The 27,656-nt window shown below is 51.1% G+C and overlaps 1 protein-coding gene across 1 annotated transcript; it reads left to right on the forward strand.

Moving 5' to 3' along the window:
* The first annotated feature begins 6 nt into the window (after positions 1-6).
* On the forward strand, positions 7-27,206 carry LOC134433335 (serine/threonine-protein kinase pim-1-like). Its single transcript, XM_063182191.1, has 8 exons — positions 7-26; positions 2,193-2,341; positions 4,305-4,390; positions 24,710-25,309; positions 25,404-25,469; positions 25,673-26,039; positions 26,681-26,851; positions 27,100-27,206. The coding sequence occupies exons 1-8, from the start codon at positions 7-9 to the stop codon at positions 27,204-27,206; spliced, it is 1,566 nt and encodes a 521-aa protein (XP_063038261.1).
* Positions 27,207-27,656: the final 450 nt, after the last annotated feature.

Raw genomic sequence — 27,656 nt, forward strand, 5'->3', positions numbered from 1 at the left:
GGCCACATGGGGAAGCGCCCGCACCCGTGGGGAGGGTTGGGGAAGCCCCACAAACTCGGGAGGTGGGACCTCGAGCACCCATGCCGCCCCCAGGTCTGAGCGATGCGGGGTCCAAGAGGCTGGACGGGACGATGCCTGCAGAGCTTCCAGGGGCGGCTCAGCCCACTCAAACCCCTCTGAGAGCAACGGAGGAGGGAAAAAGTGGCTCCATCTGAGCATGCTCCGAAAATGCAGGGGAAAAACTTCTTTGGCTGCGGGCAAGACTTCACCCCTCTGCTGCGAGCCAGGGAGGCTGGGAAGCAGCAGATCATATCCCCCAAAAGGAACTTCTCCCATGAGAATTCGGGGGAATGGGGCTTGCCTCCTGCAGTCAGCAATCCAGGGAAAGGCAGCCGCTCTCTCTTTCAAAACCGGAAAGAGTGCCCTGAACACTGGATAAATGCGGGGGTACCCGAATCCAAGGTTCAAAATGGCTTGGAAAATGGGTTCCATGCTTTCCCATACGAACATATCAAGGGCAAAGAGCACATTTGTGAAAAACCCAAAGAACTTTGCCCATCGAAAAAGCTCATAGAAATGTCTCTCCAATGTCAGGGTCTGTCCTAGTAGACAGATGACCTGATGGTTCGTAGGAATGATCTCAGAGTGCAAAAACCAACACGGTACAAGAGGGTTTGCAGTGATAATCAAATCAAATGCAGTTTTATTGAAATAACCACAGCAAAAATGCGATAGAGGGATTAAGGCAGAGGAAAAGATAGAGAAAGAGAGAAAGAGGAGGGGAGAGGGGATATAGCTACCAACGCAGAGACGAAGTCCTTTGGTGCAGTCCAGCCGAGGATCCGCCTGCTACGCTGGGGAGATCTCAAAGGCTCTAGCTAACTCAGAGGATTTTATTACTGAAAATTGTGAGGGGAGGGGAACAGATACAATAGGGAACAGATGTAACAGGTAGTCCATGTTCTCAGCAGTAAGTGAGAGCCATTGTTTTCTTTCTCCAGTGGTCACAATCTGCAGGCAAACATCTCGCTTTGGTCAGCTTGCCTCCCCCACACACCTCCCCCGGGCTGGGGGTTTCAGCTCCAGAGCTGCCTGCGGCTCCTGGCCGGGCCCTGTCCCGGGGAGGCGGCGCCTGAGTGGGGCCTGGGGGACACCGGGGAACACGAGGGGGCCCTGGAGGAGCTCTGCGACCTCTGCGAGAGCCTGGACAATGCCAATGGTGAGGTTAAAGGTCATTGGGGTCACTCTGGGGTCATTCAGGGGTCATTCAGGGTCTGGGATGGGCAATCAGGGTCACTGGGGTCATTGAGAGGTGATTTGGGTCACTCAGGGTCACTGGGGTCACTCAGTGGTCACTCTGGGGTCACTCAGGGGTCATTTTGGTCACTCAGGGTCACTCAGGGGTCACTCTGGGGTCACTCAGGGGTCATTTTGGTCACTCAGGGGTCATTTTGGTCACTCAGGGGTCACTCAGGGGTCATTGGGGTCACTCAGTGGTCACTCAGGGGTCACTCAGGGGTCACTCAGGGGTCATTTTGGTCACTCAGGGTCACTCAGGGGTCATTGAGGTCACTCAGTGGTCACTCAGTGGTCACTCAGGGGTCACTCTGGGGTCACTCAGGGGTCATTTTGGTCACTCAGGGTCACTCAGGGGTCATTGGGGTCACTCATAGCTGGTTTGGGGATGGATTTTGTGCCATTTTTTCCCCATTTAGCCCCACGTTTTCCTGTTTTAACCCTGTTTTTTCCCATTTCTGTCCAATTTCTCCCCAGAATTCTGCTCTTTAGGGGGCCTGGAGGTGGTCCTGGACCTGCTGGGTCACCGCTGGCCCCCTCTCTGTGCCGGGGGTGCCAGGGGCTGAGTTTGGGGCCATTTGGGCCATTTGAACCCCGTTTTCTCCCACTTTCACCCATTTTAACCCATAATTTCCCATTTTAACCCAAAGTTTCCATTTTTCTCCCCAGAATTCTGCTCTTTAGGGGGCCTGGAGGTGGTCCTGGATCTCCTGGGTCACCGCTGGCCCCTCTGAGCCAGGGCCGCTGGGCTGGGGCTGAGTTTGGGGCCATTTGAAGCCCATTTTTTCCCATTTTAACCCAAATTCTCGGTGTTTCTCCCCAGAATTCTGCTCTTTAGGGGGCCTGGAGGTTGTCCTGGACCTGCTGGGTCACCACTGGCCCCCTCTCCGTGCCAGGGCCGCGCGGCTCCTGGGCTCGTGTGCCCAGAACCTTCTGGCAGCGCAGGGCCAGGCGCTGGCGCTGGGGGCTCTGCCCGCCCTGCTGGGGGCGCTGCGGGGGGACCCCGACCCGCGGGTGGCTCCTGCTGCGTTGTTTGCCGTCTCCTGTGAGTCTGGGGGGAATTTGGGCATTTTGGGGTTTTTTTGGGATCTTTTAGGGATTTGGGGATTTTTTTTGGATTTTTTTCAGGTTTTTTTGCCTTTTTTGTGATATTTTTGTGAATTTTTGTGACTTTTTTGTGATTTTTTGTGTATTTTTGGGGTTTTTTAGGGGAGGATTTTAAGGGTTTTTTTTGGGGGGGGGTTTTAAAGATTTTTTGGGGGATTTTTAAAGGGGTTTTTTTTGGGTATTTTGGAATCTTTTAGGCATTTTTTTAGGGAATTTTTCTGATTTTTTAGGGTTTTTCTGGGATTTTTAAAATTTTTTTTTCTGATTTTTTGCCGTTTTTTAGGGTTGTTTCAGGTTTTCTTGTGAATTTTTTGTGATTTCTTATGTGTTTTTTTGAGATTTTTTGGGGGATCTTTTTCATTTTTTAGGGACTTTTTTATTATTCTTTAGGGATTTTAGGAAGATTTATTTGGGATTTTGGGGGGACTTTTTAGGGATTTTTTAGGGATTTTTTGAGATTTTGGGGGATTTTTAGGGGATTTTGGGATTTTTTTGAGGGGAGATTTTTGTAAGGAATTTTTTGGGAGACTTTTTTAGATTTTTTTTTTTTTAGTTTTTGGATTTTTTAGGGATTTTTGGGGGATTTTGGGTTTTTTTGGGGGAAATTTTAGGGGATTTTTGGGGCATTTTTTGGAGGTTTTTTGGGATGTTTTTGGGGGGAGGTTTGGGAAGTTTTTAGGGGCTTTTGGGGTGGTTTTTTGTCAATTTTGGTGCTATTTTTCCCGTTTTTGGCTGTTTTAACGCCGTTTTTTCCCCTCCCCAGGCCTGGTGCGGGCCCAGCCCGAGGGTTTGCAGCAGCTCGAGGCCCTGGGGGGGCTGGAGGTGCTGGGGGGGGCCCTGCAGAGCCCCCACCCCCCCGAGGGCCTGCGCCGCCTTCCTGCTGCACTGCCTGCTCAGGGAGCACCCCCGCCTCAAAGGTCAGCCCAAAACCGCCCAGATTCACCCCAAAAACTGCGCTGGGACCCCCTCGGTAACACCCTGGCAGGGAAACCCCAAAAATCCCTGAAATTCCCACAAAAATCCCCCCAAAATCGCCCAGATTCACCCCAAAAAATGCCCTGGGACCCCCTCAGTAACACCCCGGCAGGGAAACCCCAAGAATACCCCCAAAATCACCCAGATTCACCCCAAAAAATGCCCTGGGATCCCCTCAGTACCAGCACAGCAGTGAGACCCCAAAAATCCCTGAAATTCCCACAAAAAATCCTCCCAAAATCACTCAGATTCACCCCAAAAACTGCCCTGGGACCCCCTCGGTAACACCCCGGCAGGGAAACCCCAAAAATCCCCGAAATAACCCCAAAGTTCCCACAAAAATCCCCCCAGAATCGCCCAGATTCACCCCAAAAAATGCCCTGGGATCCCCTCAGTACCAGCACAGCAGTGAGACCCCAAAAATACCCAAAATAACCCCAAAATCCCCCCCAGAAAACCCCAAATTCACCCCAAAAAATGCCATGGAATGCCCTCGGTACCAGCCCAGCAGTGAGAGCCCCAAAAACCCCCAAATTCACCCCAAAGCCAGCCCCAAAAGCCCAAAACTCACCCGAAAACCAGCCCTGGAATTCCCTTAGCACCAGCCCAGCAGGGAAACCCCAAAGATCCCATAAATTCCCAAAAAAATCATCCCAAATTTTACCCGAAAATCCCCCAAAATGGCCCCAAAATCCCCGAATTTCACCCCAATTCCCCAGAACTTCCCAATTTTCCCGTTTTTCACCCCAATTTTCCCACAGCCCCCTGGTGCAGCAGGGCCCGGTGCCGCAGGGTTCCCCACATTTCACCCCAATTTTCCCGGGTTTCACCCCAAAGCCCCCTTAATTTCCCCCCAATCTCCCCAGATTTCCCCCCAGTTTCCAGGATTTGCCCAATTTTCCCGTTTTTCAGCCCAATTTCTGCAGCCTCCCTGGTGCAGCAGGGCCTGGTGCCGCGGGCAGCGGCGCTGCTGCGCTTCGAGCACAACGGGGCCCACGAGCACGGCCTGGGGGTCCTCTGCAGGTAAAAGGGGGGGAGAGACCCCTCCCCAAATTAAAAAAAAACCTAAAAACCCCAAACCCAAAAAACGGAAATTTGGGGGAAAAACCCGGAGAAAATAAAAAAATTCTGAAGAAAAATATCAAAAATGGAGGGGAAACACTCAGGAAAGGGGACCAGATAGGGGCAGTAAAGGAGGGCGGAGACCCCTCTCCTAATTACCAAAAACCATAAAAATCAGAAAATCCCAAAGAAACTGAAATTTGGGGGAAAAAATCCCAAAATCCTGGAGAAAAAGCATCAAAATTTGGGGGGAAAATACAAAAAAATTCTGGGGAAAAACATCAAAATTTAGGGGGAAAAAAGGGGAGGGGGTGGGGACCCCTCCCCAAATTAACAAAAACCCCAAAAATCAAAAAAATCCAATAAAAAACCCCAAAATTCAGGGGGAAATCCCGAAATTTTGGGGGTCTTGGGATGGTTTGGGGAGGTTTTGGGTGAATTTTGGGCAATTTCTGGGGGATTTTTGGTGGTTTATTGGGTGGGTTTTGGGGCAGATTTTGGGAAATTTTCAGGTGATTTTTGGGCATTTTTGGGGGATTTTTGGGTGATTTTTTTGGGTCATTTTTGGGTGTTTTTTGGGGCAGATTTTTGGGGGAGTTTTGGGTGATTTTGGAGGGAATTTTGGGGAAGGTTTTGAGGGGATTTTGGGGTGATTTTTGGGCTGTTTTGGGTGATTTTTGGGGCAGTTTTTTGGGGGATTTTTGGGTTATTTTGTACTATAAATACTGAATTTTCCCAAAATCACTGTTTTTCACCCGAGCCTGGCGTCGGGCTGCCCCGAGGGGCTCCGCAAGCGCCAGGACCCCATTTTGGGGGAGTTTTGGGGGATTTTTGGGCTGTTTAGGGTGATTTTGGGGCAGTTTTTTGGGGGGTTTTGGGTGAATTTGAACTATAAATACTGAATTTTCCCAAAATCACCATTTTTCACCCCAGCCTGGCCTCAGGCTGCTCCGAGGGGCTGCGGGAGTGCCGGGATGCCATTAAGGAGGAGTTTTGGGGGATTTTGGGGCTGTTTTGGGTGATTTTTGGGTGTTTTTTGGGGGTTTTGGGGTGAATTTGAACTATAAATACTGAATTTCCCCTAAATCACCGTTTTTCACCCCAGCCTGGCATCGGGCTGCCCCAAGGGGCTCCACAAGTGCCAGGACCCCGTTTTGGGGGAGTTTTGGGGGATTTTTTGGCTGTTTTGGGTGATTTTTGGGGGTTTTTTTGGGGTTTTGGGTGAATTTGAACTAAAAATACTGAATTTTCTTAAAATTGAGGAAAATTCGGAGATGAGGGAAAATTCGGACAGACTCTCACACTGGCTCAGTGCCTTTCTGTGTCCCAAGTATGGGGCTCTTCCTTTTTGCTCTGGGATGCAAAACCTTTTCACTGCTTCCATGTGACTGAACTCCTGAGGTCCCTGATGTGAAATGTTTTAACACAGCTCCTGCTACAGCAGACAAGTTTGGATTTACAAATGTGAAAGGAGAGCTTTTCTTTTGGAATTTAAAACCCTGCCAAGTAGGCTGGAAGGAAAGAAGAAAAGGATTTAAAACCCAGCAGAAATGTACTTTATTTTATAAAATGGGGTTGGCCCTGCCCTTTCCCTCCCCACTGTCCTTTCTCCTATGACCTGAGAAAAGTGAGCAGAAACATGTGTTTCCCTTGTAGATAAAGTGTCCCTGCTGAAAGAGTTCAGCTACCAATGGAATCCCCTGAGTGGCCAAGCCCTGCTGGATGTCACCGAGCGTCACAGGTTTGGCCTCCCCTTCTGAGCCCAGAGCTCTTCCCAGGGAGCATTTACAGGGAATGCCTGTGAGCAGACAGCAGAGCAGCTCCTCCAAACCAGGAGGTGCTGAGCTTGTCCCTGCTGCCCCATAGCCAAGGCAGGTGGGTTTGGCAGGTTTTCCCTGGCTGCTGCAGGGCTGGGCAGCACCTGAGATGGGGGCAGCGCACGGCCTGGGGCTGAGCTCTCACTGGGGCATCTCAGAACCACCTCCAGCAAAGGGAGGGCTAAAAATGCCCCAACTGGCTCCTCTCTGGGGAGCTCAGGCACATCTGTGATCTTTGAGGGGAAATGGTGGCAAATGCTGTTTCAGGGCATCAGTTTGTTTTGTCCTCACAGAATTCTTGTTTTTCTCTTGGAAAGTTTTGAGGCTGAACCATGCAGGGCCTGGGGGTCACAGCTTAGGCCAGAACTCAACAGAGGTACCAGAGGCATGGGTTCAGTGCAAGGCAGACTCTGGGGCACAGGGACAGAAGCAGAGTGCTGAGGCTCCCTGCCTGTGCTGTCAGAGGGGCCTTGGACTGAGCCTTTCAGGGTGTGCAAACAGTGTCTGCCCGTGTCAGCGCTGTCTGAAATGCTACAAATGCAGCTGCTAATTGATTCCTCAGAGGAGCTTGCTGTGTCAGCAATAGCCAAGGAATGGAAAAAGGATGATCACAATATATAGCAGAGAAGATGATTGATAGCCTTGCTTTAACGGGCTAAATCCACTGCTCATTATGCCAACATCTTGAAATGCAAGGTTTAATACACTTTGTGTCTTCATTAGGAATCTCAAAAGGGCATGTTCAGCAATTGGGAATGTCAAAGGCCCTTTAAAGAGCATTTGAAAAATATAGATCTCCAGCAATAGGGCATTTAGTTTAGCACTTCTTTTGATCTCTTTTTCAAATAAAGGAATTAATCATAAATTAGGACTACTTTAGAAAAAGCAGATGTTCTCTCTGAGATTTAGCAGGACCGGACAGCTGTTCCTCACATTCAGTAGTCAACGATGTCTTTAATTGCATTTAAATTCAAATGAATTCCCATTTTAAAATGGGTACCATAACCCTTTCCTGCTTAGCAGAATTGGTTTTGGGTACTTGCAGGAGGTCTTTCAATGTTGATGTCTGCAGGTGGATTAACAGCATAGAGAAAATCAAGTCTCTTCCGCCACAGAATATTAAATTGCTGCTGAATAACATTTTGTCCAATCAGAAAATAAGAATGGTCTCCAGAGCATTTCAGGTTTTCATCTCTTAGGCAAATCTGCCTGTTGCAAGGAGCCTGTTGCTAGTAAACATTTGTCCGTGTTTGATACAGTTCAGTTCAGAAAATGGGCAGAGAGATTTCAGAGACAATATGAGAAAACACTGGTGTGTTGGTTACCTTTCAGTCCCCTGTGTAGCATTTTTCTTTCTCCATGCCCCTATTTCAATGGACATATAAGAAAAAGTGCCATTAACATTGGGAGGGCAAGTGGCATTAAAATGTGGAGATGCCCAAATGCCAAGGCAATGGGGTCTGGGTAATTCTCTAGAGATGCCCTGAGGTTTGAAACAGCTCTTTGTTGGAAGCCCCAAAAGCATTCTGCCAAAGACCCCAGCTGGCCACTGATATTTCTCATCCAGCTGTCTGGCAGCAGCCCATCTCTGGTGGGCTGGAGTTTTGAGGTGTGTTCTAATCCTGCCCTTTGCTGTGTCCCACTGAGCAAAGGGAAGAGCCAGATTAAGCATCTGGCACTTGACATCAAAGTTACAAAAATGGAATCATCCCTTTTATTAGAAATCTCTCCATATCCTCTCTATGGTACATTTCCAAATCTTCAGTGTGGGTTTAGACAACTTCTTAATGGAAATCAAAGGCAATTGGACATTTCATTCATTGTTCATGCAGAAAGACATTGTGAAATAATTTAGTAAAGGTAGGAAGTCTGCCACAGGGACAAGGCTCTGGTTGGAGCAATTAGTGCTGAAGGGTTGGTGGTTCTGTTTCCAGGATGATCAGCTGCTTTGCCCGTTTCTGGACCAAGGGGCTCTGGGTGCTGTTTTGCTGCTCTTGGCCAGAGAGGCTGGCAAGAAGCAGAAGCAGAGGCAGATCCTTGTTTGCAGTGAGCCTGGTGGGTAAGGAGCTGTGTCTCTGTCCCGGCAGTGCCTGTGCAGGGGGTTCATGCCAGGAGCCCTGAAGTCACCCAGCGCGACGCCCTGCCCGTGCTCTGGTCCTGCCTGGGGAACAAGGCGCTGCCTGTGCGGAGCGCCAACGTCCGCACCGTGGCCACCAAGCTGGCCTCTGCCCTCTGCAAGGTGATGGGCACCCAGCTGAAGGAATGTGCTGCCAGCAAGCCTCCACATGTGTGGGAAAACCTCTCCAAAATGCTGGGCTGGTGAAGGCGAGATGTTCACCAGAAGGCTGAGGAAGCGCTGAGTTGGACACCTCTGGATTTGCTTTTTGAGCTGTGCCAAAAATGACAGAATGCTAAGGAAGGGTGTGCATCTGCCCCCACTCTCTCCATTGCTCTTCCTAGTCATGGCATGGGGGGCCTGGAGTAGCTCCAGATGGAGGACAAGATGAAGGGCAGTCATGGCTCAGCCTCACACAGAGGTGAGGGGGGAGCTGGGCCAATCTCTGCTGGGAGGAAGGGTCTTGTGGCAGCCCAGAGAGGCTGTGCACATTGCCAGGGAACAGCTGTGCCCTGCACGTGCCCCTGCAATGAGCTGTGCTGCTGCCAGTGTCCCTGGAGCTGTGGGGCTGCTGAGCTGTGGGGCAGGCAGAGGAGCAGGAGGGTGCGTGTGGAGCTGAGCCATTCCTGGGGAGCACAGGGCTCTGGGCTCCCTGCTGTCCCAGGGCAGCCCCGAGGCCAGGCTGGGCCTGTGCCAGCTCTGGGCAAGTGGCTCAGGGTTTGCACTGGCCTGCCTCAGTGTCTGCCAGCAGGAGCATGTTTCCCTGTGCAGCTGTTTGGACATTTTCAGGAAATGTGTCCCAGGAAATATGGAGCTTCAGATGCTTTAGGTTTGCATTGTGGCCTCTGTTAAACTTTGTGTCTCCATTTTGCAGATCTGACTTGTTACAGTCTTACCGAGAAGTTTTCTCTGGACACTTCAGATGTTCCCTCACCCACAAAGTCCTCCTCCCATCCAGAAGAGCTCTCTGTCCTCCAAGCTCAGGAAGAAGTTGCCACCTGTATGAAGTGCGTTTGAAGAATAGGATTGATGTGTTAGGCTTCATAGTTAAGAGCTGTACATATGTTCTTATCTTTAGATGCAGTTTTGAATTAATGAGTTTTGATTGTATTTTTCAAATTTGATGACATATTTTTAATTCTATATATTTTATTTTGATGATGAAAAAAAGTAAACAAATAAATAACATTTAAATAAACCAAGAGGAGAATGTGAGACCAGGACCTGCTAGCGCAGAGATTATGGGAGTGCAGCTCACTCAACGTGCCAGTGTCTCACCACATCCTTTCCTCATTGGGCCTCTCCTCTTCCTCTTTGGCCATGGTTTCTTTGTGTCATTTGTGCTGCTCTTTGTTACTTGGCATTACAACAGAGTCACCTGTTGACCTGTGTGGGGGACAATGGATCCAAAAGATCCTGTCTAGTCAAAGATTTTCTACCTAGGTGTGTTCTGTGCTCACCAAAGGCCTGAGCAAAGAAACCAAGAGAAGTGTGCCCAAATCCCAAAGCTTTGCTCCTTTGCAATCTCCCACAGATCTGGCTCACAGGTGTCTTCAATCACAATTCCATAGGTAAGAAGAGGTCGTGTATTTCACCGGGAAAAGATGCACTGCTTTGGCAAAGTCACCTGTATGTATATTTACCCGGGACAGCAGTGCAGCTGTGTTGTTTGCCCCTTGTTTGCAGAAGGATGAGTGCACTGGGAGGCCAATAACAAGTGACAAGGGCTCCTCAAATCTGCACTGTAGCCTGGCTGCCATTCAGCCCAGAGCTAGGGGATCATTTGTTCCCATGGACCAGTGCTTGCCAGTGGAATGAATTCCTGCACAGCTGGAAGAAGCAATTCTGGATTCAGCTCCAGCTCTTGGTGGGCTGCATGATCATTGACAATGCTGCCCTTCCAGAAATTATTCTGCAGTTTCCTTTCATAGTCATTTGAAGCTTTTAAACTTCACATTTCAATTTGCTTTGCCTTAAGGAAAAACACTTCTGGGCCCAGTGCAAACTGTAACCTTTTGACAGCAAAGTCCTCATGGTCACCAGCTTCTGATGTTACACAATATCAGCTGGCTGCCTGTGTTTGCTTAGCTCTGGGTCTAGTCCCGGCCTAGCAAAGCCCGGGTAGGGTGGCACGTTGCAGGGAAAATTGGTCCATGAGCTTATGGGGTTGCCATCAGCAGCAGAATGAATGTGCCCTTTGGGGATTCCTCTGGAGACAAATTTAGGGACCTACTCCATGCCACAATATTCTCTTAGATCTTTCTAAAATATCCTAGAAAAGGCTGTGAAACTTCACATCTCCTTGCACACCCACTGTTTGAAGAGGGGCATTTTTGTCCCTCCTCAAAGTCATTGCTCTTGCACATGAGAAACATGAACATCCACCAACAGGAATGATGCGTGGTCCTGCTGCTGCTGCTGCAGGGGACTGGGAAGTGCAGACCTGGGTGTTACCAATATGAGCACTTAGTTAGCATTTCATGCTCTTTCAACCTCTCCAGATCCCAGGGCTTTTTGTTTCAAAGCCGCCACTGCACCATCTCTAGGGAAGAACAGGAAATGGGAAACAGCGACTGCCAGCCTTGCAGGAATGTGGGGGAAAACCTGAGGTGTCTGCATCAAAAGATGAATGGGAAGAGTGTAATTGCCAAAGCAAACGCTTTGTTAGGATAGCAGGACCAGTTCTTTACTGCATGCTTGCATGAAGATCATTTGGGATCTCCTTTTTGTGTCTCATGCAGAAAAGGAGCTCTTAATAATACCACGCCACTTAAAGCAGATTGGGATGCAGCTCTGTAGTGGTTCACAATGAAGCAGACTGCCTGCTGTGTCACTGCCAGCCTGGTGAGACTGCGAGGGACTGTAGTGTATCCCATGCCTGTTTTGCCTCCAAGCAGATCTTGGTTTTCCTTATTACTGTGGAGTAAATACTGGAGTAATAAAATGGACAATTAAACTGGCCACTTTGGAGGATATGCTTATGCTTTCACATGTCAGTCCTGCACCTCATGCTCCCACGGCTTGTTACTCATAATAAAGTATTTTAACAAAAAAACCTCAGCTCTCATGTTACATCTGAAGAAAATTGCACACGATCATCCAGAATTCTGCTGTCAGGAACAAGACAAGAGCCTTCCGACACTCACTTGCAGCTGTCCTGGATTGCTGCAGCCCTTTGTGAAAAGCTGCAGACAGAGTGTTTGGAGTTGGTTTGGGCCTTTATGAAAGATCTGTGGAGCAGTGTGCAGGGCTCTCCTGGCAGGAAACTGTTTGTCCAAGCCCAGGGACACGGTGCCGGCAGGAGCGGAGCTGCCCCGCTCCCAGCCCGAGAGTCTGTGAGCTGAGCCACGCCGGGGAGACAAGGCAGCGAGGGGCTCCAGCCCAGCTGCTTCACTGCCCTGCCCGCTCCATGGAGCTCTGCCATGGGAGAAAGCCGACACCGGACGAGCCCCCGAGCCTCCATCAGCTGCTGGAACTGCTCCATGACAGCTCCTGTTCTTCCTGAGAGAGACCCCGGCTCCTTCTTGGAACGCGTGTCATGGGGGGATTCTGTTTGTTAATAAACTGTTGGGGGTTTTCCACTTTCATCTATCAGTAATAATTTCCTATTGCTGGAAAGGGACTGTTGGAACACTTCAGAGGAAATGATTTATTGCACAATATCCTGTTTGAAGTTGTCTGAAACTGTGTGAGACAGATGGCTTCACACAGGAGCATCCCCAAGGCTGCTGAGGGGAAGGCACAGAGGAAGACAAACCCAGCATTTCTGAGGGAACTCCTTGACACCAAACCAACCTGAGTTGTCAAACAGCAGACCTGATGTTTCGAGACATGGGCCACAGGGGAAACCTTTCAGTGTGTTTGGTCCAGGCTGGGTTATGCTCGAGGCAAAGGCGTGTCAGTGTGTTGGATAATACTCTTTTCTTGACCTAGAGATGGGGACACTGAGAGGTGTTTTAAAAACTTTTATTCCATTTTCAGTCTCCTGAGAAGGGTGAGACAATACACATAATTCACGCCATCACAATCAGAAGCCAACTATTTCCTAATTACAGTATTTCTTGGTATGTCAGCTTTTTGCCATGCCATGTTGTAGATGCCTTAAAGCCAATTATTTAAAACTACCCCTTGTAGGTTCCACTACAATGCATCTTTCATAGCTCTGTTTTTCCAAAGTGTTATTTGCAAGGCCATCTATTGAAACTTTTTCTAGCTCCATTTCTCTCTCAACAAAATCTGTCCTATTCCATGGAAATTTTTAAGTTACCATTTCTTGTCCCAATATTTATATACATATTCATACTTTGTGGGCCTTCTATTAGGCTCTAAAAACTTTCTACAAATCCATTTCCAACATCAGTGCACTTGGCTCCTTCTCTCCTCATTGTGCCTGGCAAGCACAGGAACCCAGAGCTCCTGCAGAACCCATCACAGCACTCAGTGGGAGCAAACTTGTGTCCAGTCCTCACCTGGAGCTGTGGTGCCCAGCCTTCCACCACACTGGAATGAGGAACTGTTCCTGCTCTTTCAGAAGGAGCTAAGGAGCTTTGGCCTTTAGATCAATTGTCTGCAGGCCCCTGCAGTGCCTGGTGCTGCTCCCTTGCCAGAGGCACCCCAGGCCAGGGGGACACATCTGGGCTGCTGTGTCTGCCTCTGGGGCTCCCTGTTCTGGGCAGTGAGGAGGAGCTGCAGAGGCTCTGCAGGACTGACAGGATGGGCTTTGGGGATGGCAGGAGAAGCTGAGGGACCTGGGCTGCTGGAGCTTCTGAAGAGGAGGCCCAGGACTCCTCCTGCAACTGCTCCAAGGGTGGTTTCAGAGAATCACAGAATCAGCAAGGGTGGAACAGGCCATGGATATCATCAAGTCCACCCTGTGCCCTGACACCACCTTGTCTCCCCTGAGCCACCTCTTCTCAAGGATAAACAACCCCAGCAGCTCCCTCAGCTGCTCCTCAAAGCCCTTGTGCTCCAGACCCCTCCCCAGCCTTGTTGCCCTTCTCTGGACACGCTCCAGCCCCTCCATGTCCTTCCTAAATTGGGGGCACCAAAACTGGACACAGCACTCGAGGTGCTGCCCAAGCAGTGCTGAGCACAGGGGAAGAATCCCTGCCCTGCTCCTGCTGGCCACACCATTCCTGATCCAGACCAGGAGCCATTGGGCTGCTTGCCCACCTGGGCACACTGCTGGCTCATGTCCAGCCTGCTGTCCATCAGTCCCTGCAGGTCCCTTTCTGCCTGGCTGCTGTCCAGCCTCTCTGGCATCTTGTTGAGGGAGGGATGCAGGGAGGGAATGGGTCCTGATCCAATCCTTCCTGAAATGTGGTGTTTGCTGGCACTGCCAGTTCCCAGTTCTTGATATTTCCCTATTCTGGTACAGCCCAAGTGCAGCAACTTGCTGGCAAAGAAAGTCAAAACCAAGCAAAACCTGGTACCTACAGCAACCCAATCTCGGGTTTGCTGACACCCCCAGTACCCAGATCGGGAATGTTTCAGATGCCTGCACAGCCTAATTCCAGCAGTTTGCTGGCACAGAAAATTAGCATCTGGAAATTTCTCAGTGCCAGCAAAACCTGGCTGCAAAAAATGCAGGAATTTTCTGGAAAGAAAGCCAGAACCCAGCAGCTTCCCGGCACTGCCACCAGCACCGCCCAGGTCTGGTGTTTGCTGCGCAAGTGCCCAGATCTGGAAATTTCCCTATTCTGACACAGCCCAAGTGCAGCAATTTGCTGGCACAGAAATCCAAAACCTGTGGCAGCTTCCTGCTACTGGGTCTGGCACCACCCTGTCCTGGTTTAGGGCAAATTTGTTAAAGAATCTGCAAAGGTGGGCCCCTCCAGAAAGCAAAACCCACATGGCCCCTCCCTCCAACCGGTTCATGAAAAATTCCTTGGAGAGAGGTGGAAAGAACCTGTTTATTTCAGGCACAGCACCCCCCAGCACACAAAATGAACAATACCCGATGACACCGCTCTGAGAAAGATGACAAAATCAGAAAGTCTCTTTTGGGGGTGGTTGCTCTGTTCTCAGTCCCTCCGGCGCTGGGGCAGCTGCTGCAGACAAACCTTCAGTGTTCCCGGGTCCCAGTCCGGAGCAGGTTCAAGATGATCACAGGAACAGGAGAGGAGAAACAGTCTGGGAAGGAATTTGGACTGTTTAGCTAGAACTAGCTAATAGCAGAAGGAAAAGCGGGAGGAGAAGCAAGAGCAGAAAAGCAAGCAAGCAAAGTGGCAAGCAGAAAGCAAGAAGTGAAAAACAGCCCTATGTACTGCCCGTCTCTGTGTCCCTGATAAGAGAAACCCAAACAAAACTTCCACTCTTCAGAGCCGGTCTTAAAGGCACAGAACAGATGAATGGGGATACAAGCATCACCACGTCACCCCAGGACACACCCCCACATCTTGTGTTTCCTGCACCAGAACCCAGATTTGGAAATTTCCCAGTGCCAGCAGAGCCCAAATCTGTCAGATTTCTGTCATTGGCAATGACACCGCCCAGATCTGGTGTTGGCTGGCAGTGCCAGCGCCCAGATCTGTAAACTTCCTGGTGCTGGCACAGCCCAAGTCCAGGGATTTGCTGGCACAGAAAGCCAAAGTTTGGAAATCTGCAGGTTCTGGCTCTAGCACCATCCAGCTCTGGTGTTTGCTGGGCCCGCCAGTGCCCAGATTTGGAAATTTTCCAATGCCTTCACAGCCCAGGTCTAGCAATTTGGTTTTAGCTAGCTTAGGAAGCGAAGTTCCTCGGACTGTGCCTTTCCTTTTTCTTGGAACTGTTTAAAACTGCTCTGGACTGAAAACCCAGAAAAACATCGGCAGCAGCTCACACCTGTGGCCCACTGAGCTCTGGGACGCTGCATTCCAGTGGCAGAGGGACTTAGAAGAGACCAAGAGAGCCAACTACAACCCACAATAAGGACTTTCTGAATTTGCCATCTCTTCACCACTGTCAAAGGTTTTATTTAATATTATTCATTTTTCATGCTTGTGAATACTTTACTTGTTAAATAAACTGGGATTTTTTTCACTTTTCTCGAGGGAAATCTTTTCCTGAACTAGTAGGTTGAGGGGCCATTTGAACTTGCTTTCTAGACGGACCTCTTTTGGAGATTTCCTCCCAAAATTTGCCCTAAGCCAGAACAAACAGTCATCATGAAAATTTCACCAGTGACATAATTTCCTGGTGGCAAATCTTGTGACAGAACCCTGACATTGTTCTCCATGAGAGATTCTTGGGAAGAGCAGACAGGAGAAGATTCCTGGAAAACTGAAACAGCTTACCAGAAGTGAAATGAAAATGAAAGAAACAATCCAAGATGTTTTCCTCTATTTATTTCTATGCTCCCCTTTTCTATGTTGCATCCCAGTAATTCCAGATGTACCTCACCTCTAAGATCGCTGACTTAGGGATTTTTAGACACTCTAAAATACCGTGAGCCACACAGTTTTCCTTCCCCTGTTTTTACTGGGAAGCAACACTGGAGGTGTGAGTGCAGTGCTAGGGTCAGGTAGGAATCCTACCCCAAGGGAAGGTGGCCCGACAGTTTGACCCTCAGCAAGGACAATGCACAGGATCTGGCGAGGGGATCGCTGTGCCAGTGGGCAGGTGTTGTGGTGTGCTGTATTGTCCCATTTTGGCCTTCCAGGTCACTTTCCCAGGTGTGCCTATACTCTCTCCCTTCCCCCTTACCCCCATGCTGAGTGAGTCCTGTCACTCAGACTTAACGTTCCAGCAAGGCGTCGTGTGGTTGGTCAAGTTTAAAGGATGCCCCTATGCCCAGACGTCATTGGCCTGTCTGGGTGTCATCTTCCCCTGAGACCCTGCCCCTCTCACCTGGTTGGTTGCTCACCTGTACCTCCCCTCCCCCTGTCCCTGAGCTTAAAAAGGTGATCAGAGCATGCGGTCCCCGTTCTGTTGGAGCAGTTGCTCACGTTCAGATCTCTGTAACCATGGAATAACCTCTGGACATTAAACCCTCCAGCAGAATCCATCTCCTTTTTCTCTTCACCATCGCCTGAAGCTATCCTCCTGAGGTAACGGGGTTCCTTACAAGCCTGGACTTGTTCAGTGCCCAGCTGCTACCACCAGCAAGCCAAGGTATCTCTGGGGTGATACACCGCAGTTGCTGCCTTTGGCCCAGCAGCGAGGGTCAGACTGGCCCAGGCACAATCTAACTGGTAATATTGGGAGCCTTTTTTCCAATATTTGGCATCCCTGGGTGGGCAAAGCGACTCTGCAGCCCGAGACGGACCCGTAGCACCTCGGAGAACCTTCTGGCAGCCGTGCATCCAGCTGAAAGGGGCTTTGGTTTCATCGCCCTCGGCTAGAGACTTTGGGAATATTCCCAGAAGAAGTTTCGTGGACTGTTCGGCGCCTTTGGAAAGCCCAGCTCCTTTCTGGTGAGCAGATTTTCCAGAGGGAGGACAGGGGAGCCTCTCTCGCCCACAGAGAGGTCCTGTTCCGGTGAAGAGACCTGCCTGTACCCAGCCAGCTACAGCTTCCATTTTGGGTGAGTATCTCTGCTCTCGGTAGGGCAGGAGCTCAAAAACAGACTCTGCCGTGAGTTCTGTTCCTTTTTGCCTTTGCATTTTTTGCTGCGCAGCCCCACAGACGGGAATTCATTGATTTCTAGTTATTAGCTTTCTGCCGCGTGTTTTGCTGTCTTTTGGAATTCGCGTGGGAGCTCTCTGCCCTTCCTCTTGGCTCTGCAGGCTCGGCTCTCTCCACGTGGTCGGGAGATCTTTCTCTCTCTCTCTCTGTGCGGAGGAGGGGGGCCTCTCCGCTCTCTTGCCTCGGGGGATCCCTTCTCTTTCTCTCTCTGTGCGGGGGAGGGGGGGCTCTCGGCTCTCTTGCCGCGGGGGACTCTCTTTCTCAGCTCTCTGTGTGGGGAAGGGGGGGTTCCCTGCACACGCGGCGCGGGGGGGCCCGGTTTCGGCTTGCCACGTGGCGTGGCTGCTCTCTCTGCTCCGCGGGGGGGTGCATTCCACGGCAGGGGAGGCTTTGTTTCTGCCTCAGCTCGGCAGGGCGTGCCCTGCTGCTGCTGCCCGGGAGTTTTAAAAGCAGTATATACAGCTGCATTGGGAAGCTTTTGTCGGCTTGTTATCGCTTTCCATCTGTGGTTTTTTTTGAAATCGGTAGCTGATTTTAGCTTTGTTTTTGGTCAGGCGGGATTTAGTACTTTGCTTTTTACATCTAACATGGGTTTGAAACTCAGCATTGTACAAAAAGGAGTGTTTTATAATATTGTTAGCATTTTAGACAGTGGTAATGTGAAATTCTCAAAGGGAAAATTGAAACAGTTTGTAAGATGGCTTTTCCTCCACTTCCCACAAATCTCCCCTGAAGAAATCCACAATATTCAATTCTGGGATAAAGTTGGAAATTAATTGATAACCTTAGGACAATCTGGCAATGCACCCTCAGCTAAATTTGTGTTTTGGAGTTTACAAATTCGAACAGCATTGCTCAAACAAAAGGAAATGGAGAAAAAGCCAAATGTAAAGCCATGTACCTCTGCTCTCCCTGTTTCTCCCTCTCCTAATTCTAAAACCCCTAAACCTCTTTCCCCAAAACTTGGTATTTTAAACAGATCAAACTCATTGGGAAGTCGACGCCCAAAGTCTGTTGAAATGCCTGTGTTGCCCTGTTCACAAGGCCCTGGCCAGGCTGCGTGGAACCTTTCCCAATCCCCTGTGTCCCCTCCTCTGAAACCCACAGCACGAGTTAGCTTTCCTGAGAGCAGTGATGTCCAAAATGGCCCCCAGTCCCTAGGGGGTCCACAAGATGGTGGATGCCACGTGGCATCTTCCCAAACCTGGTCTTCTTCCCAAAATCCTCTTAAGCATCCTGAAACTCCAGCCCCATCCCCCTCTCCTCCTGTTCCTCGTGATACCTTCCCCCCTCCCCCTCCCTTTCCTGCAATACCCTCAGCTCCACCCCTCTACTCCTCCCAGGGGGCGTCTGCTGACGTGATGTCACCAGGTGTCCCCGCCTCCTGCCTGCCCCTTGACCCTGCCCCTTGTTCCCACGGTGTCCCCGCCCTCTGCTTGCCCCCTGACCCCGCCCCCAGTTCCCACAGTTTCCCCGCCCCTTGCCGGCCCCCTGTCCCCGCCCCCGGTACCCGTTGTGTCTCCGCCCCCTCCCCGGGTTCCCACGGTGGAGACACACCCACTGCCATTCCCCAAACCTGTATCTGTGATCCCAATGTTTCTGTTTCAAGGGATACAGAGCAGGGAAGAGCAGATTCAATGCATAGTCCCATGTTGTCACTGGCTCCTGTCACCTTTCAGCCTGCAGCTCAGGGGGGAGCAGCTCCAACTGCTAATTGGAGTTCTTTTGGACGACAATTGATTAAAGAGATCTGTAAATCTCATAAAGAATATGGTCCACACAGTCCATATTTCCGTGGCCTGTTAAATTCTGAACTGAGTAGGACTGTAGTGATTCCACATGATTTAAAACAGCTTTTTTCCTGTCTCATGACCTCCACGGAATTCAAATTATGGGAAATAGCATGGAAACAAATGCTAAAAGATGCTCTCCCAGGCTTGCATGCTGATCCAAACACAGCCAAAGACAACAGTGGTAACCCTATCACCATTGAGCACCTCTGTGGTGAGGGCCAATGGTCTTCTCCCTCAATCCAAGCTACTGCAATTCCTGCAGAAACACTCGAGAAAGTAAAAGAAGCAGCTGAAAAAGCATTCTTTTCCCTACAACCTGAGGGGCCTTTTGAGCCATATAGTAAAATTAAACAGCTACCATCAGAGCCTTTTTGAAATTTGTAGAAAGGTTAACTAGAGCTATTGAAATACAAGTTAAAAATGAGAATGCTAGAGAAGCAATTTTAGAAGAAATGGCATTTACAAATGCAAATGAACAGTGTCAAGCGGCAATCCTGAGCCTTCCTATCGAACCTCCTGCAACCATAAAAGATATGCTCCTAGTGTGTAACAGGAAAGTGCCTCTGATGACTGTGGCTGAAGACACCAGACCAAGGCTGCTGCCAAGACCACCTCAGCATGTCGCCGTTGCCAGCCCTGCGCCTTTTCCCTTAGCACAGCAGTACCCTGGGCAGCAGCGGAGACCAGCAATGGTTGAGCCCACAAAGCCATGCCTACTTTGTAACAACCTAGGGCACTGGAGTAACCAGTGCCCCCTGAAAAGGGAATTTGATGAATTTAGAAATGGCAGGGGAGGAGAACTACAAGCCCTCCCTGGGGGTCAACAACAACAAAAAAACTGAAAAGAAAGCGCCCGCCTGCCAGGCGCGCGGACACAAAAAGAGCAGGCCAAGGGAATAAGGGTAGCAAAACAAATCAAGCGCGCGATAATATTAATGTTTGTGTAAGTGAAGCAGGTGCTTCAAAGACTGTGTATGATTTAAGTGATCCTGTGTTAACCATGTCTTCTGTCAATGAGCCTTACAGGTTGCAGCTGACTGAGTCACTCCATCTGGAGGACACTGATTGGCATTTTGTGTCTGTAAATCCTGAACAGAAAGGTACTTGGAACCGGATTCATTGTAAGTACATCGTCATTGGCGACACCAAACACACACCACAAGAGATCGAAATTGCTCCAGGAATGACAACATCAGATCCTGAGCAATTCGTTCTCGGCCTGCATTGTTTCCACCCACCCCTGTTCCTTCCCAAGGGACAAATTGTTGCACAAGCTATCCCTGTGCCATCTTTACTTCAAAATATCAAAAAACAAGGGCCCACAGTCGCCCGAGTACAAGTTATTGGGAAAGACAAACCCAAATTATGGTGTAATGTCAGTAGGGGTGGGGAGTCTAAACGCATTGAGATGCTTGTAGACACAGGTGCAGACTGCACAGTAATTCCAGTACAAGACTGGCCAGCACATTGGCCTTTGCAAAATGTTGCCGGTCACCTTCAAGGTGTAGGAGGTCTGCAATTAGCAAGACAATCCAAAAGCATTATTCAATTTGAGGGACCAAACGGACAATTGGCAAATATCCGTCCATTTGTGTTAGATTATTCGGAACCTTTTTTAGGGAGAGATTTAATGGCCCAGTGGGGTGTCACAATTGATATTCCAGACTCTCCACAGCATATTTGTACAGCAGCCATTGAACAACAGCGCCCCACCCAAAAACTGAAGTGGAAAACAGACAAACCAGTTCAGGTGAAACAGTGGCCGCTCAGTAAACAAAAAATAAAGGTGCTTGAGGAACTAGTGGAAGAGCAACTAAAAAAGGGCCACATTGTAGAGACCATGTCCCCATGGAACTCTCCAGTGTTTGTCATCCAAAAAGCTGACAAAAAGAGATGGCAGCTCCTCTGCGACCTCCGACAAATTAATAATGTAATTGAAGATATGGGTTCTCCCCAACCTGGTATGCCATCCCCAACAATGCTTCCCCAAGATTGGAAATTAGCTGTTATTGATATTAAGGATTGTTTTTTCCAAATCCCCTTGCACCCTGACGATGCACCGCGTTTTGCATTCTCAGTTCCTTCTATTAATATGGAATCTCCTATGAAAAGGTACCATTGGACCGTTCTTCCTCAGGGATTAAAGGTATCTCCAGCTATCTGCGAGTGGTATGTCTCTTCCCTGCTTTCCCCAGTACGTGCAGCCGCAGAGAAGGCCATCATCTATCATTATATGGATGATATCCTTGTGTGTGCCCCCAATGATGATTTACTCACGCATGCGCTTGACCTAACAATCGATGCATTGATTGTTGCAGGGTTCGAGCTCCAGGAAAAGAAAATTCAAAAGATGCCACCTTGGAAGTATTTGGGCTTAGAAATTGGAAATAGGACCATTGTTCCTCAAAAACTAGACATCAATCCAAAGATCAAGACCCTTGCGGATGTCCACAAGTTGTGTGGGTCTTTGAATTGGGTAAGACCATGGCTCGGTCTGACTAATGAAGACCTTGCCCCTCTTTTCAATTTATTGAAAGGGGGAGAGGACCCAGCTGCTCCTAGGTCTATTACCCCAGAGGCACGGAAAGCTCTAGAAAAGGTTCAGATTGCAATGTCCACAAGACAGGCCAACTGATGCCAGCCTGACCTGCCATTCAAATTTATCATTCTAGGTAAGTTGCCACACCTCCATGGAATTATTTTCCAATGGGAGGAAAAACAAACACCTAAGGCAAAGAACACACCAAAAAAGGACCGGGACCAGAGGGACCCTCTCTTGATCATAGAATGGGTTTTCCTCAGTCACAAAAGGTCCAAGAGACTGACAAAGCCTCAGGAGCTGGTAGCGGAACTGATCCGGAAAGCAAGGACCCGGATCAGGGAGTTAGCAGGGTGTGATTTTAAGTGCATTCACATTCCAGTTGAGTTAAAATCAGGTCAAAATACTATGAAAATACTGGAACAATTGTTTCAAGAAAATGAAGTGTTGCAGTTTGCTCTGGATTCCTACTCAGGACAAATTTCGGTAGCGCGGCCCGCTCACAAATTGTTCGAACAAGATGTTCAATTTACCTTAAAACTGAGAAGTGCTCTAAGTAGGATACCTTTAAAAAGGGCTCTAACTGTCTTCACAGATGCATCTGGGAGGTCCCACAAGTCTGTTATGACTTGGAAGGATCCTCAAACCCAGCAGTGGGAGACAGACATTGCTGAGGTTGAAGGTTCACCTCAGGTTGCTGAATTGGCTGCGGTTGTTAGGGCCTTTGAAAGGTTCTCAGAACCATTTAATCTGATTACAGACTCTGCATATGTGGCAGGAGTAGTATCCAGGGCAGATCAAGCAATACTGCAAGATGTGTCTAACATCGCACTTTTCGAATTGCTCTCAAAACTGGTAAAGTTAGTCACTCACCGAGAGCAACCATTTTAGGTGATGCATGTCAAGTCACACACTGACTTGCCAGGGTTTATCGCTGAAGGCAACAGAAGGGCAGATGCTCTTGCTGCACCTGCAGTGATGGCCACTCTCCCAAATGTTTTTGAACAGGCAAAAATCAGCCACCAGCTTTTTCACCAAAATGCACCTGGCCTGGTTCGTCAGTTTAACATCACTCGAGAACAGGCCAAAGCGATTGTGGCCACATGCCCAAATTGCCAACAACATGCACTCCCTACAGTGAGTACGGGAGCAAACCCAAGGGGATTGAACAGTTGTGAACTGTGGCAAACAGATGTAACACACATACAGTATTTGGACGGCAGAAATATGTTCATGTTAGTGTAGATACCTTTTCTGGAGCGGTCTATGCTTCTGCCCACACAGGAGAATCATCTATTGATGCTATTAAGCACCTCTTACAGGCTTTTTCTTTCATGGGCATCCCCAAGGAGCTGAAAACTGATAATGGGCCTGCTTACAAATCCAAGGAATTTGGGAGCTTCCTGCAGCAATGGGGAGTAGAGCACAAAACTGGCATCCCCTACTCCCCTACAGGTCAAGCCATTGTAGAAAGAACTCACCGTGATATTAAAAGGGTCCTGGACCAGCAACAACAGGTTCTGAAGGTAGAACCTCCCCACATCCGGTTATCCAGGGCGCTATTCACAATAAATTTTCTGAATTGTTCTTTTGACAGCCTGAACCCACCCATCCTACGCCACTTTGGGGGGAGCAATCATAGGTTAATTAAGGAAAAACCTCCAGTTTTAGTAAAGGACCCTGAGACTTGGAAAATGGTGGGACCCTACAAATTGGTTACTTGGGGACGTGGATACGCCTGTGTGTCCACCCCCTCTGGTTTAAGGTGGGTTCCTTCCAAATGGGTAAAGCCCTATGTTCCCAAGGTCTCAGAGAAATCTACAGAAGCACCCCAGGTTGCTCATGCTGCCTGGAGAAGAAAACGCCGCATGCGTTCTCTGGAGGAAATTCCATTTAAGCCTCCTATCTGGAATAGTTTATAATATATGTTTGTTTCAAGTTTTTGTGCCAGTTTAGATCCCACTGTTCGTGTGTAGCCTCGAGAGACCATGAGACCGAGCCTGCTTCTCGTCCTACTCGTGATCATCCCACCTGTGACCTCCTGCATAGTGCCTCAGCCCAAACCACATATGGACTACCTTGACAAAGGCTCTCAGACATCAACAGAGAAACTGACAACTGGCTGAATGAACTGTTCAAAGGCTGGGGACTCTCGGGCTGGTTGGGATTTATTCTGAAAACTGTGTTTTTAGTGCTGTTTATTTTAGTTATAGTTATTGTAGTTTTTAGCATTGTTTTTGGACTAATCAAATGCATGGTGCTGAAGTTAATTTCAAGCTCATCTCCCCCTCCTGAAGTCTACCATTTGGAAGCCCTCAGTGCTCCAATAGATGACCTAGAAGCCTCAGTGGAAAACACTGACCCTCCTGTAGAGGAAGAACTGATTTACCAACCATGGTTTGGCAATCATTCTGCACCACAAACACAGTCCTCTTCTTTTTAAACAAAACTAGGGGGAGATGTTGTGGTGTGCTGTATTGTCCCATTTTGGCCTTCCAGGTCACTTTCCCAGGTGTGCCTATACTCTCTCCCTTCCCCCTTACCCCCATGCTGAGTGAGTCCTGTCACTCAGACTTAACGTTCCAGCAAGGCGTCGTGTGGTTGGTCAAGTTTAAAGGATGCCCCTATGCCCAGAGGTCATTGGCCTGTCTGGGTGTCATCTTCCCCTGAGACCCTGCCCCTCTCACCTGGTTGGTGGCTCACCTGTACCTCCCCTCCCCCTGTCCCTGAGCTTAAAAAGGTGATCAGAGCATGCGGTCCCCGTTCTGTTGGAGCAGTTGCTCACGTTCAGACCTCTGTAACCATGGAATAAACCTCTGGACATTAAACCCTCCCGCAGAATCCATCTCCTTTTTCTCTTCACCATCGCCTGAAGCTATCCTCCTGAGGTAACAGGGTTCCTTACAAGCCTGGACTTGTTCAGTGCCCAGCTGCTACCACCAGCAAGCCAAGGTATCTCTGGGGTGATACACCGCAGTTGCTGCCTTTGGCCTGGCAGCGAGGGTCAGACTGGCCCAGGCACAATCTAACTGGTAATATTGGGAGCCTTTTTTCCCAATAGGCAGGAGTCAGGGCTCTGCATCTGGGCTCAAGGCTGCAAAGTTCCCGTGTTTGGGCAGACGGAGGGGCTGTCCCCAGGGCACGCGGGGCTCGAACGTGGGGCTCGTGGGGCGAGCGGGGAATGGACACGGGGACGAACGGCCCCGGTGCTTCAGTGGCAGCGGCGGCAGCAGCAGCGGCGGCAGCAGAAGCAACGGCAGAAAAGAGGTATTTTGAATAATCTCTTTCTTTCTCTTCTTTCTTTCTTTCTCTCTCTCTCCCTTTCCCGCTGTCGGGCACCCTTCTCTCGGGGTCCCTTGCCGGCGTCCCTCTCCTCTCCCCGCCTCCCTCTCCCCTGCCGGGCCGGGCCATGCCCCCGGCCCGCCCCTGGCCCCGGGCGGGGCTGCCCTGGGCCCGGCCCCGGCCGTCCCACCGCGGTCTCGCCTCCGCCCGGCTCTGGCCGTGCTGGCGGTGGCGCTGCTGGGCGGGCATCAGTGCCTGTGGCGGGGGAGGCATCGCCCCCCTTTGCCTCCGCCTGGCCCGAGCCTGGCCCCAGACCCGATGCAGGGTCCAGTCCCGACCCCGGCCCCAGCCCAGGGCCCCGCCTTGTCCCCGGCCCGTGCTCCTCCCGGAGCCCGCGGAGGACACACGCGGCGCATCCGCTCCCGCTGCCTCCGCTGCGGCTTCCCCGGCCCGAGCTCCGCCGCTCGGCAGCGCAGCCGCCGGCCCCGAGCCTGCCGTGCCGCGTTCCGAAGAGCAAACGCCTGGGCATGGCTGGCCCGGGGTGGGTGAGGGGCGCTCGGGGGCCGTTGCTGGCCCTGGACCGAGCGCTGACAACCGCGTCCCGCCCACAGGGACGGCACAGGAGGCCCTGCAGGAGCGGTACCGGCTGGGATCGCTGCTGGGGCGCGGCGGCTTTGGCAGAGTCTTCGCGGCCACGAGGCTCTCGGACGGCGCCCCGGTGAACGGCGGGGCCGGCGGCGGGCGCAGGAGGAGGGGATGGAGGAGGGGGAGGGCGGAGGGTGGAGGATGGGGCTTGCAGTGCGGGCGGCGAGCTCACCCCGCTGCTGCCCTTGGCTTGCAGGGTGCCACGGAACCGCGTCCGGCACTGGGGCGAGCGTGTGAGTGAGCGGGGCCAGCGGCAGAAGCCGGGGCTGCCGGTCGGGGATGAGCCGGGGCCCGCCACGGTGGGAGCCGCCAGGACCCCCCGAGGGAGAGCGGGCGTGGGGCCAGTGCAGGGCGCAGAGCACCCCGGGCTGGCTGAGGGCTTCCCCAGGCCTGGCACGGCATCGGCCCCACTGATGGCATTGTGCTCCTCCCGCAGCCCGACGGCACCAGCGCACCCCTGGAGGTCGTGCTGCTGGCCAAGGTGTCCACTGGCTTCCCTGGTGTGGTCCAGCTGCTGGAGTGGCTCGAGCTCCCCAGCTGCATCATGATGGTGCTGGAGTGGCCAGAGCAGTGTCAGGACCTGCAGCGTTTCATTCGGGCACGGTGGTTCCTGCCCGAAGAGGTGGCGCGGGAACTGTTCCTCCAGGTGCTGGAGGCCGTGTGGCACTGCACCAGCTGCAGGGTCCTGCACAGGGACATCAAGCCAGAGAACATCCTGGTTGACCTGGACACCGGGCAGGCCAAACTGATTGACTTCATCTGTGGCACCTACCTGCAGGACACAGTCTACACTCACTTTGCAGGTGAGCCTACCCAGGGCTGTGCTCCCGCTGCTGACATCTCATGGCCCAACATCTCCCAGCCCAAGCAGGCTGTGGCAGCGGGGATTCTCCCTTTTGCTGCCAGTCAGGGCACTGAATCTTCAGCTGAATTGCTTTAGAGCGGGGCTGGGTGGGCAGCCATCTTCCAGCCCTGCTGGCAGCCTCTGCCCGCCACTCTGCCCAGGACTGGGGCTGGGCTGGGGCAGCCAGCCCGACCAAAACCCCCGTGGGTGGGGTAGCAGAGAGGGAGGGTGGAACCTGTGCCCCAGCCACTTTGGTGTGCAGAAAAGAGGAAGGGCTTGGACTGCTCCACTCGCCCTGTTTGCCTTGGCTTCATAATATTTTTGGGGCAACGCAGGCAGGGAGGATAAGGGCAGGTTTTTTCCCCAGCATGGAATGGGTTTTTCCTTTGCATGTCATGGTCGGGCCTAGCCAGGGCTGCCCTCTTCCAGCACCAGAGGCTTCTTTTCCAACCCTAACTTTGTGCACAAGTCCCAGATGCTGGCGAGAGGGCAGTGGTCACCCTGTGTGCCCCTGATGCAGCCCCTGCACACCCAGGGATGCTGGGGCCAGGCTCTGGGAGCAGCAGCATCCCTCTGATGAATTCCATCTGTATTCCATAGGAACACTGTCGTACAGCCCCCCAGAATGGAACGACTTTGGCTGGTACCATGGCGAGGCAGCAACGGTCTGGTCCCTGGGCATCCTGCTGCACCAGATGGTCTGCGGGGAGCACCCTTTCAGGAGGGGCCAGAACCTCAGCTGGGGCCAGCTGCCACAAAGGCTCTCTCAAGGTGGATCATCTTCTCTGGGCACGGGGGGAATCCCAGTGCTGGGAGCCAGCAGCGGGGTCGTGGGCATCCCGCTCTGGCAGCTGCAGAGGAGGTGGCACATGTCCTGCTCTCCTCCAAAACAGGGAATTGATGGGAAAGTTTAGGCCCAGCTCTGAGCACATCCAGCATGGCCTGGGCATGGGAATAGTGGGGCAAAGCAGATAGGAGCCTTCTCTGGCTGACCGTCACTTTCTGCTTTCTCTCCCCAGAGTGCAAAGACGTGATCAGGTGGTGTTTATCCGTGAACTCCTTGGACAGACCCACACTGGAAGACCTGTTCTGTGATCCTTGGATGTGGGATATTCCTCTGCCATAGAAGAAGGGAGAGAGCCACAGGCACACTTTGATCCAGAGCTCTGGTAAGTTCCAGCTGCACACGTGCCTTGGCAATGAGAAGCAAAGGAACCCAGAGCTTTTTGTGCTGCCTGTGTCACTGCACCGGGGTCATGGGATGGGAACACACAGCCCTTGTGCTGGAGCTGAGCTGCTCTGCCCAGCACTGGTGGCTGCCATCCCAGCTGATTTTGCTTGTCCTGGTTCCCTGACAGCTGGGGCCCTGGGCAGAGCCCTGAGATCCTGGTCTGCCCCCAGGGAAGGAGAAGGAGCCCCTGGAGAAGCTGTACCGGGTGGGGATGCTGCTGCTGCTGCTGCTGCTGGAGACAGCGAGGGTGACATCAAGGATGACAAGCTCTTCCTCAGCCTGTACACGGGAGGCTGAAGGTGATGCACTTTGATTCTGGCACCTTCTTCAAAGCCAAACTCCACA

This window comes from Melospiza melodia, unplaced genomic scaffold (genome assembly GCF_035770615.1).
Source record: "Melospiza melodia melodia isolate bMelMel2 unplaced genomic scaffold, bMelMel2.pri scaffold_18, whole genome shotgun sequence".
Classification (NCBI taxonomy): domain Eukaryota; kingdom Metazoa; phylum Chordata; class Aves; order Passeriformes; family Passerellidae; genus Melospiza; species Melospiza melodia.